Below are 11,638 nucleotides of genomic sequence, written 5' to 3'. Positions count from 1 at the left end.
AGCGCCGGTTATATCCGGCATCCACTAAATGCTTCACACTGGCTAGCGCCGGTTATACCCGGCATCCAGTAAGCGCGTCGCATTGGCTCGCGCCTCAACAACTCAAAGTGAAGATTTATTTTAAAATACAGAACAAGGCCTCAATGACATTCCCTTTGTCCGATACACCCTTAAGTCTTCTGCTGTTCCAACGAAATCCTGTAAGATTTGAAAAAACGCGAGACACTCTTAATGTGTATGGTGTGCACTAATGGCACGACGACCCGTTCGTTAGTGGCGTACCGATGCCTAGTTCCGCCGTCGCGAAAGGGTTAATACATTTTTGGTTAATACCCTATCCTGTGTTAAATTTACTTAAGTTGTGCTAACAGTTGTATTGTTTAACAAGTTCTATCAGTATGTAGTGCGATTTTTTACAAAAGTGCATTGGTGTAGTTGAAAAGTGCAAGTGCACTTGTTTTTCAAATGGAACCCTACGATTTCTTAGCATGAATTAATTCCTCGTGCCATTCTGAATAAGAAAGTGTTAACCGTTTGCAATCTAGTGGCGACTGAGAAGCGAGATTAAATAATCGTCACTTGGTGAATAGTTAATGAAGACAGAGAACAGATCTATGGGCTTCCATAAATTTCTTCACCACGGTGAAATAGAGAATACGTTGAATATTTAAATAAAATAGTATACTTTATTTCTACGTTAGTTTGAAAAAATTTCAAAGATCCTATTTGCAACCTTTTCTACAGCAAAATTACCTCCGAGTGCAAAGGGTTAAGGTAAAATCATGAAAAAACTCAATATTTTTCGAAACACTTAACTTTTTTTGGACACCTACAGCAATTTTTTCCATCTTCAATAGGAACAGAGCCCAGTTACTAGACTCATTCCGTATTTTGTGATCACAAAATACATTCATTAAGGATTTTGAAAAGTTTAGAAATATTCCAAATCTTAATGTATGATAATAGATCTGAGATACTGAGATCTGAAGTGATATTTCATTAAACATAGACACTTGGTACCTCTCATAAGCCTAAGACTCACATGGGAAGTTCGGTAACCCGAAAATTCGAAAACATCTGAAACTTTGCAGAAATCTAGCTCAATTGGCGCTAATAAAGAATCCATTTGTTTAATTCGACAATGAAACAGTCTTAAGGAGGAAAACTCTTCTCAACAAAATTATGAGTTTTCTTACTGTCTTGAATATTTTTCGAAACCGTACAAGATATGGAAAAAAGTTAAATTCAAAGTTGTCTGGTTCTTCATATCCCACATTTTGGTAGTAAAGAATTTTCGTCAAAGTTTACCCCTACCACTCTTAATTGAAAAAAAAAACTGGTTTTCCAAAAATTCTATATCACCATAATGTAGGATATCAGAAACTAAACAGCTTTGAATTTAACTTTTTATCTATATGCTGTACGGTTTCGCAAATATTCACGATAACATGAAAACTCACAATTGTTTAAAGGGGATGTTTTCACCCTTAGGACCGTTTACCGAAATAAAAAATGGTTTCAGCTGAGTTTCAAATTTTCTGAAATTTTCAGATTACCGAACTTCCCTTGTTAGCTTGCATTAAAGAACTTAGGTAAAAAATTTATCGCTGAATGAATTAAATGTAAATGGTGAAAAAAAGAAAACGCACCCGTCGCCAAACTCCATGCGACACTGTTCGTCCATAGTGAAAGTTTCGCGTACGGTAGCTTTCAGCTGAGAGGAATCATCGTGCCTTGGCTTGTTCAACAAACAGGACCACCGTCTACAAATACCTATTTTAGGAGTATGTAATTCTAAAAAAGGCATGCTCGAATAAAACGACCTCACTCACCTTACTCTTCGATGGAACTCCTTCTTTGAGCAGGCGGACCAATAGAAATGATGAAACGTTGCGGCCACCATAGGCGCCATCACGCTTCCTCGAGAAGCTTCTTCTTTGCAAGCGTTTCCGGTCGACTCGTCTCCGTCGTGAGTCAGACCTAGGCTACGAGAAACACGTTCGTGCATTGTTGAAGCGCACAGGAAACAGTTTTGCTTAACAAGTTGAAGACGATGAAAAATGTCTTCGTGCACGGTTTATGAAAACTTGAACACGTTCGTCAGATTTTAACGCTATACGCATTAGCAAACAGGGCCGCGTCGGGCAAAATTGGTTCGTGCCTATTGGTTTCAAGAAGGAATTGGGTATAAATGTGTATACCTTTCAACTGTATATATTTTATAGTTTTCTCGTTTATTCTGAGCGCGCCTGACTTTATCGCTGTTGAGTCAAAATGGCCCTGTATTCGTCGTACGAGGGTTAACAAAATGCTAAGCAGGTACGAATGAAATGATGTACAAAAACGGAAACTTGTACGAGTCTCCTTAGCAAGCGGAATGTTCGGTCTTCATATGCACGGTGTATGGCAACGGTTATTTTTGAGTTCAGGATTTCGTTTACTGCTTGTACGTGTCTAATTACACCCTGGCGAGGGTCACCAGAATTGCTTGTTGGATTTTTAGCAATTTCTGTCCCTCGCGCTCAATAGCCTAAGAACATGCCATAAACCACGAATTTCCGAACGGCACATCTACCTGTAACGGTACGCTTGCCGATGAGTCACCCGGAGGAAATTCCAGCTTTTTGGGACTTTCCACCCTTCCAAGGTGACAGCGCGCTAAGGGCGCACTGGAAGGGCGGTGAAGACGCTATTAGACACCCTGATTGGTAAATGTAATTGTTAACTATTTAACCAATCAGCGTGCTCTAACCAAAAAACTCTCCCACGGACGTCCGAGGGACGACGTCGAGAGTCAGTCGTCCAACAAACACCAAGGAGCAACCAGCTCAAATTGTAACCACTTCACTAGTCCCAGTATAACTAGGTGGTCCTTCGAGCAGGTTTTGAAATAAAGTTGGCACATCACGTGCAAGTACAAACCAAGCTCGAAAGTTGATTTTGCAACAATCACGGGCATTAACACGGAACATTGACAAGTTTGAAAAATAGAGCGCGTAACGCGTTATTAGAAGTAGTGATTTTTTCTTACTGCAATAGTAGTGCAACATGTATAACACTCACATATGTGCAACTTCGTGCGCTATGATAAAAGCGCTGGTCAGGCCCTCGTCTCGATTTAAGGCACATGACCTCGCCGGATCGCATACTCCGGATACAGGTGCGTACCCAGAAGGTCCTCCTATATCTAACCGCGTCAGCCATACTGCAACATCGTAATTCACGTCCGTCGAAGACAACAGCTTTCTGTTCCATTTGTTCACATTTTCGAGAGACCGCCGAGCGTCTCCGCGACGAACCTGTAATAAAATTCAGATATTTATATTTAACCAATCATTCATAATTCATCGATAAACACTTATTTCGCCACTTTATCACACCTGAACGTATTTTACATGATTTCGATTAATGTTTCTGATATAGGTAATACAATGTAATAACACAAACGACAAATTTCATGGAAAATAAATATAAAACGTTTACGTAAATTATTAAATAGCCTATCGCGTTCTATTGAACTAGGAAAAAGGCATAAAAATACTTTTAATTTACTATGTATGTGCACTACCGTTCATAATTATTAGGACACCCGTTATGTTCGTGTACATTTCCTCGCCAAAGTTAGTGTCATATATTAGTGAAGATATACATATGTACTCGTTATACTTGGACATTCTAGAATGAACAATTCTTTTTTAGGATTTTGATAATTTTGTAATAACTTTTGCGCGTCAATTAATTTTATATTAAACTTAGAATGACAACGAGGCTCGCTTCACATTCGATAAGTACAGTTTAGTACATTTCAGTAGAACGCAGTGGATTTTAATAGAATTCAGCAGATTTCGGTAGATTTCAATAGACTTCGCCAAAATTTACTAAACGGTAGATTTCAGTGTGCTTTACATTCGGCAAGTGTCCTAATACTTATGACCGACTTTTCTTCCACAAGCATTGCAAAATAAGTGAAATCCGATATTTTCACGAGAAACTTGTTAAATGAAGTTGCTTATTGAAATGAACAATCGCGAATAAAATGGTGAGCAAATGGTAAAATAAATTCCTTACCATGCAATCTCTTTTTTCCGCGTATAAAATCAGCCGTACAATCACCAGGATCATATTTGATTCAAGAGATGGATCCATATAAATTGCACTAACCTGCAGTCAGAGTAAATTGATTTTGATTCAACTAAAGCTAAAACTGTATAAATTATTGTTACTCTTTGCTAAAGACGATATTTCTCTGGATACACTTATCTTTCAAGTATTGTTCATCAATTTTTAACAGTACTTACGATATTTAAAAGCGCCAAAATATATTGCTGCACGCGAATACCATGAAAATCTATGACAGAATAATCAGCAGCTACTCCAAGCTCCAGCCACCGCGGTGGTGATTCTTTAACAGCAGGTCTTTTTTCTAGAAATACACTAATCAACTTATTTCCGACCGGATCAGATAGAAAATAATTCTTTCAAAGTTTATAGGCTGACTGCATGCTCGTTAAGAATATACAACAGGTATTTATTTGCAAATGTATATTTTATTAAGGCTGCTACTTACTGGGTTAGCATTTAAAAACATTCTCAATTAGTACTATGAACAAATAGTCAGTATATAAAAGAAAACACAAATATGTAATATACACTACCGGCCAAAAGTTTGGAATCACCGAGCACTGCAATTTACACAAAAATTTCCTGACAAACGTCTGCGACTTTGAGAATTTTTCATCATTCGAATCAATTGATATGAGATAAATTGATAAATGTAGGAGATAAACTTCAAATGTATAAAAACTTTTAAGATTTAATATTGATGAAACGTGGGAGGTGATTCCAAACTTCTGGCCGGTAGTGTGAGTGGTCAGTATTACATCGGTTAATAAAAAAATTGTCAGGATTTTCGTGCAAGTATTAGTAAACATAATAATTTGTCAGTATTTTAAGTAGGCTAACCTAACCAAAAGTTTAGATTTTTTTGACTAAAAAACAAATCAACACGGACCAAATAAGCAAAATTGTATTGACAAAATGCGATTTAATACTGACAATTAATTATTTATACTGGTCAAAATATTCATTTTTACTGACTATTTATTTGAAAAAATTCTTACTATTAATTTAATAAAATACTGACCAAATAAATAGAAGTGTTTTATAGAAAAGCTTGTAAAATTTTGTAACATATGCTGTTCTTGTTGAGTAATGTTATTCTACATAAATCTAATTTTAGAGCAATAATACTATGGGAATGGAAATTTCGTGTGAATGTTTATAACGAATCAGAGTATGTTAGAGTTTCAAGCGCGACCGAGGGATGCTTGGACCAGAGTGACAGAGGTGCGAAAGAAGAGTGTTTGAGATTGCGGTGTGAAAGAAGAATGCGTGGCCACCCAAGGATTTTGGTGAACGTGACTAAATGCTGTCTTGGAATGTCCGGAAATTTCAAGTGAATCGAATGAAAATTGTACAAGTTACGGACAACACCGACTTCAATTATGTCATTCTGAGAAAAACTCGTTTAAAGTTTCCATTACTGATTGATGGCGCGGTGACGCGCTTCGCTAAATCGGCTCTAATGGCGTGAAAAAATTGTACATTGGAACTGTTTGGATTGTAGTTTCAATTCTTATCACTTCAGCTGTTTAGCGCGACTTTTCAACTCCAAGTTAAGCATTCTCGATATTTGTTTGCTCATTCTCGCTTAAATGCGACACTAACATGCAAATCATTTTGAAACAATCTTTATTTATTTCGAAAGTAATATGATTTAAGTGATAATATGAGTAAGTGATAAGGGTTGAAAGTATGAATTATTAATTTAAGTAAAAAAAAGAATTCGATTTTTTCAAACTTCAGAGGTGGTCTAACCCCTCACTACCTGTCTAAAATATAGCAATTATAGACGATTATAAATTTGCAAGTAATTCACTAATTATGGAGGATTATTATTAGGAGTATTGTTTGGAAAAATGTTTAGTTTACTTGGTACTTTGTTCCTTTGCCACGTAGGACCAGAAAAGTAACCCATTTCTCCCAAATTTATGTCAATCGACAATTTCTCCACTATCGTATCGTTGTACTCTGCAGGTATTTGGTCTTTGTCGTCATATAGAATCAGCTTCTCAGCTTCTGGATACTCTACGTCAAAGACGTCACCGGAAAGATTGTAAAATTCTTGAACATTATGGTTTAGAGAATTTCGCCTTCTTCGTTTGGACTTGTTTCCCTCTCCTCTAATCGTCAATTTTTTTAAGTTTTCTGTAATGAAATTATTACTTCTCGTTACTTTCGTTTCCATACTCTGCAATATTTCCTATTGCTATAAATATTATTTGTCAATTACTGTTTCTTAAAATATCTTAATAATAAATGCATTCACATAGTCAATGAAAATAAATAAATTAAACTATCTTACACTGACCCATAAGAATGCGATATATTAACCCTGCTACGGTTTTTGGTTCTTCTTCGATTCAACACGTTCTCATTTCTTTAAGAACTTCTGTTGTTGTCAAAAAATTGTAACGAAATTGTTATTGATATGTCTACTTCTATTCTCTTAATATTATACCAAAAGTTTGTTATCTGGGCTCGTTCGGTGTGGCGGTAACGAAAATTGTTACACATTAGGTCGTTGGGTCTTTTTTGACCCAACGCAAAAGACATTACTAACCCTTCGCAATCGAGTGGCGACTGAGAAGCGGCATTAAATAATCGTCACTTGGTGAATAGTTAATGAAGACAGAGAACAGATCTATGGGCCTCCATAAATTTCTTCACTGAATATTTAAATAAAATAGTATACTTCATTTCTACGTTAGTTTGAAAAAATTTCAAAGATCCCATTTGCAACCTTCTCTACAACAAAATCACCTCCGAATGCAAAGGGGTTGAAAGACAAAAATCATCAATCGTGGTCAAGTTCTACACAACAGTAAATGATGGTAAAGTCGAGAGAAAATAACTAGAATATTTCTATTGATGCCAAAAAAGTGAATCACTGTATGGTGGAATCGAAATTCTAATGCGATGCACAATTCTTTTGCCGCTGTAGAGATGCAATGTGAGACTTTCTGGGACAGTATAAGTATTTCTTTCTATATTTTCTTGGTCCCTTTGTTACGCTGTAAAATTAAAAATACGAATTCTGCATATTCGGATCGTTTTCGACCCAAAGACCGCAGCAGGGTTAAATACAAATAAATGAATTAAGTATCTAATATCAAATGCAAAATAAAATGCACGTGCACAAATTGTTTGGCAGTGTAAGAACAATGAATGTAAAGTTTGTGCAACAGTATTAAAATTAAAATTGAAATTAAACGCGGCTATTGAAATACGTGTTTGTAATCTACATGAAAAGGTGAAACGAGAGATTCTGTAACATATTCTAATAAGAGTTAACGGGAACGCAGATTTGTTTATTGAAATGAGAACGAATGGCTACGCGTTTTGTAAAAATTTTATTTAAACAGTTAAGGTAAATACATCGTCAAACTATAATTTTGGTGATAATTTTTAAAACTAACTAAACTAACTAAAATAATTTTTAGAAATGTTTATAAGAAATAAATAGTAAATTAAAATTTTTGCATTCATTAGTACAGATTAATAGGAACTGTAAAATTATCAGTTTAAATATCGTAGCTTTTAATTTCCCTCCATTTTCAATTTAACCCCAACTTCAAATTGAATATCTCTAAAAATGATGGCACACTTAAAGTATGCATTTTAGACAAATTTTAAGAATAGAAGTGAATGAATTCGTTTAAATATTAATGTAAATGTGTCGATTAATTTTCGTGAAACCTGTTTCCATTATTGAAATGTTAACTATGAATAATTTAAATCTAAAAAGAAAATCGTATTGCATTCACTTTTCCAAATTATCGACAAAATTTAGTAATAATTTCTACGTTGAAATTTCTCCGTTTCAAAACGGTAGCATTCGATAATCATCGACAATCAAAATTTCACTGCAAAGCGATTTAATTCGTAAGTAGAAAGTTTCGCGTTTCGAATTTTCCGAATACGTGTAATTTTCACTGCAGCTCGAGTTATGTGAGAAATGAAGTTATTGGGTTGCACGGAAACTTGGCGCGTTTTTATTTTGTCGTACACTCTGTTATATCATTTTTATGGCAAATAATTTATTTAATCTCCCAACGTTCTACGATCTTTTCGAACCCATCTTTACAGAATTCCCGCGGTTTGGGTGAGAAGTAATCTTGAAGGGCGTTATTGATCTGTTCACAGTTCTTGAATTGTTTTCTCATTCAAATAATTTTGCGACGATCTGAATAAATGGTAATCAGATGGTGCTCAATCGGGCGAATATAGGGGATGCTCCGTAATTTCCCATAACTACGATTTATTTAAGAGGACAATTCTTTATTTCACTGCTCCGTCCTTTTTTTTTTTAAATCCATTTTGTTCGGGAAGAGGATTATATTCGAAAAAGGAGAGATTGAAAATGTTGCCTTCCTTTCTGGATTTATGATTATTTATATACGTAATTCTAGTAACTGTGCTGTCGTAAAAACCAGTTTCTAATTCAAAACAATCAGGTTTTTTAAGACTTCGATAAAGAAGAATTGTACAGAACATTAAATGCACGAGTGTCTAATAAAATAATAACATTGAGAAAAAGAAGGAGTAAATGACGTTTACAAAATTATCTTTTGCAGTGAAGAAATATACCGGTAATTATCTCCTTATTCTTACTGTGACATTGCTGTATTAGGCGGTCAATTTATTAGGGTTTAATTTAAAAAAAATTCTAATATCGTTGTTCTAGAAGTTACTAGAAAAATGTTCTAAACATTCGTCTATAAATAGTCATTTCTAAAAACACTTCTATTTACTTGGTCAGTATAAATAATTAATTGCCAGTATTAAATCGCATTTCGTCAGTACAATTTTGTTTATTTGGTCGGTATTCGTTTCTTTTTTGGTCAATAAAATTTAAATTTTTAGCTAGATCAGGTTAGGTTACAATATTTTATTATACACACTGACCGTCTATTTAAAATACTGAAAAATTATTATATTAGATGTAATACTGACCACTTATATTACGTACCGAAGTTTTATTTTAAATACCCAAAAGGAATCTTCAAGGTATAATAGATGTAGATTAACATTGTACAAATGTGTCTGTACTAGCTGTATAAGTTTGTACAAAAGGGCATTATTCGATAATAATAACAATACTGCCCGTTTATTTGAAATACCGATTAAAAATTTGTCAAAATACTGACCCAATAAATAGCAGCCATATAACAGAATCAATCAAAAATGAGAAGTTACCGTACCAAAAAGAGCTCTACCTGTAGGATTCTCTCGGCTAAGGGTCACAACATCAGGATTTTCCGTAGACGACCACCACCTAGCATACTTGGACTGGTACATCACGTGTTGACCATCCATTAAAGGCTGGACGAAAAACGACTTTTGCTCTGTCACCATCAAAGCGTACACTTCTTCTTTACAAAGCGTCACCACGACCAAGGAACGCGCGTCACCTTCTAAGCTGCCTTGCCGAAGGTTGCAGTCCACCTTCGTGTCGTATATATCAGATTTCATTTGACTCGAGTGCACCCAATTCACCGTGAAACTGGACGACAGTATCAATCTATCGTTCGCCACCGTCTTCATCGTCCAGTTACTGATCTCGAGGAATACCGGCTCCTCAAGTTCGTCGGACAAAGTTTCTTGCTCCTCGGTCGATCTCTTGTTCCGCGCGTTTCCATTGGAAATCACTCGAGGATAAACGATCTCGTACTCTTGCAAGCTCTGCAAAAAGTCGCTCACTCTCGATTTAGTTGCGATCGTGCCGAGCAACCACGTGGCCAGAAGGAAGCTGGGAAGTTTTGACTGCGGCATGGTTCGTGCTTGGACGAAATTTCAACAGGGTCTTCCGGACGTTCGAAATTCGGCAAGCATGTCAATGTAAACGTAGTTACAGCCGACCAATTCCGTTCGAACTACGTGCAAGCTTGCCTTAATCACTTTGCGGTATATCCGAGAACGAGCGATGATACGGAACTGATGTACAACTTACGATATCGTTTCGATTAAACATTTTCTGCCGCTTCGCTCGAGTTCGTGCATCTACGTAACATGGAATTAATTGATATAAATGATATTAATAATTTTCCACGATACTTACGACAATATTCACTCGTTTGTTAACGATCTTCGAGCAATTTCCCGAGGAAAGAAATTTCGCAAATTGTCAGTACTTGGACAAGATTTTGCGTTCGGCTAGAGAATCGACAGGAATAATCGACCGATCCATCACGAAGAGAAACACGATTTCCACAGGAAGCGTCTTTCACTTTTCACGATCCATTTCGCTCACCATCGAGCTTGCGAACCCGTGTCGTTCAGCTCGATCATTTTCCGTACACCGCGTAAATCTTCGACGCACATCGGGGCAACCCCATCGATCTTAACGCGGTGGAACAGAATCAACGGCGATAATTGAATCAACAAGCGTGACAAATAGACGAGAGTAAGGCGAATAAAAGTAGAGCGTACGATAAGAGACGCGTCGCGACAATCGCACGCCTCCTCCTCTGTCAACGCACACGCGAATTTCCAGCGAACCTTCCGATCGAACGGGAATCCCGTGAGTTGAAACGCGCGCGTTCTATCGGCGTTCCGAAGGGATCGGCTCTCCGTTGGGCTTAGCTGGATCGCGCTCGAACGCGATACTCCGAATGAACAATTCGATGAAAAGCAAACTCGCGGCGCGAATGAGCGAGCGTTGTGCTGCAACTGGCAGCCACATGCACGGAGGAACGCGGCCCGAAACGCAGCAACGCGAGTGCAGCAACGAATTGTGCGTAAGAGTAAGCGCGAACGCAAGGCTGGAAAAAGCACCACCGCTTGCCGCCCACTGAAGTTCTAATAATGGCAGCTTTATGTGCAATCACCGAGAAACGAGGATGCTGGCGAACGCATTGTCCGACTCTGCTGCCGCCGGTTCAACAAAAGGCCGAGGATTTTGTCTTTGACGCCGCCACGGCATGGCGGAATACCTCGTTTCCCTTGAACCGCGAACTCGAATCACATGCGCGAACCCAATCAATCTAATGAACGGGAATTAAATCTGTTTCGGGCAGCTCTTCCTTTCGCTGAAATAAGAAACACGGAGTGATGCAGCGTGTACAGGCACGTGACCAAGTATTTCATGGTTCAGGGTTTACAGTGGAAGTAAGAAGTGCGAAATAGTGCAGTAGCAAGTGAATGAGATGAGAAAAAAGAAAGAATGGATATTAACACTTTGCCGACCGAACGAATTGCAACTGAACAGATACCTGAGATTGCTAAAATGAATTGTAGAAAAACTGATAAAGTGTTCTATGTTAGGAAGATTACTAATGTAAATGTTCGTTACATCGACAATATTACGGAACGACAGTTTTTGAAACGCGAAGAGAAACGAGAATGAAATATTCTACGTATCGGTCTACGATTTACCACATCGGTTATGACAAAAGGGTATTTTAGAGCTTCGTTTTAACGAAGAAGTGGACATTTTCAGCGTATCGATTTGCTAATTTAGTAATTTTATTTCATGGATTCGGGGAGCTGTAACATGTTTTCATAGTTAACGGCAAGT

General features: G+C 37.2%; 1 protein-coding gene across 1 annotated transcript in view; it reads right to left on the bottom strand.

The window, feature by feature from the left end:
* LOC108573568 (A disintegrin and metalloproteinase with thrombospondin motifs 9-like) overlaps positions 1 to 9,894 on the bottom strand; it is an 18,250-nt gene extending 8,356 nt beyond the window's left edge. The window contains exons 1-7 of the mRNA XM_017936031.1: positions 9,339 to 9,894; positions 5,992 to 6,240; positions 4,299 to 4,423; positions 4,069 to 4,161; positions 3,064 to 3,299; positions 1,833 to 1,985; positions 1,650 to 1,763 (exon numbers count right to left, since the gene is read on the bottom strand). Coding sequence (XP_017791520.1) covers positions 1,650 to 1,763; positions 1,833 to 1,985; positions 3,064 to 3,299; positions 4,069 to 4,161; positions 4,299 to 4,423; positions 5,992 to 6,240; positions 9,339 to 9,894 — 1,526 coding nt within the window. The remainder of the gene's footprint in view (positions 1 to 1,649; positions 1,764 to 1,832; positions 1,986 to 3,063; positions 3,300 to 4,068; positions 4,162 to 4,298; positions 4,424 to 5,991; positions 6,241 to 9,338) is intronic.
* Positions 9,895 to 11,638: the final 1,744 nt, after the last annotated feature.

This window comes from Habropoda laboriosa, unplaced genomic scaffold (genome assembly GCF_001263275.1).
Source record: "Habropoda laboriosa isolate 0110345459 unplaced genomic scaffold, ASM126327v1 scaffold158, whole genome shotgun sequence".
Taxonomy (NCBI): Eukaryota; Metazoa; Arthropoda; class Insecta; order Hymenoptera; family Apidae; genus Habropoda; species Habropoda laboriosa.
This window is presented reverse-complemented; position numbering and strand designations above follow the sequence as displayed.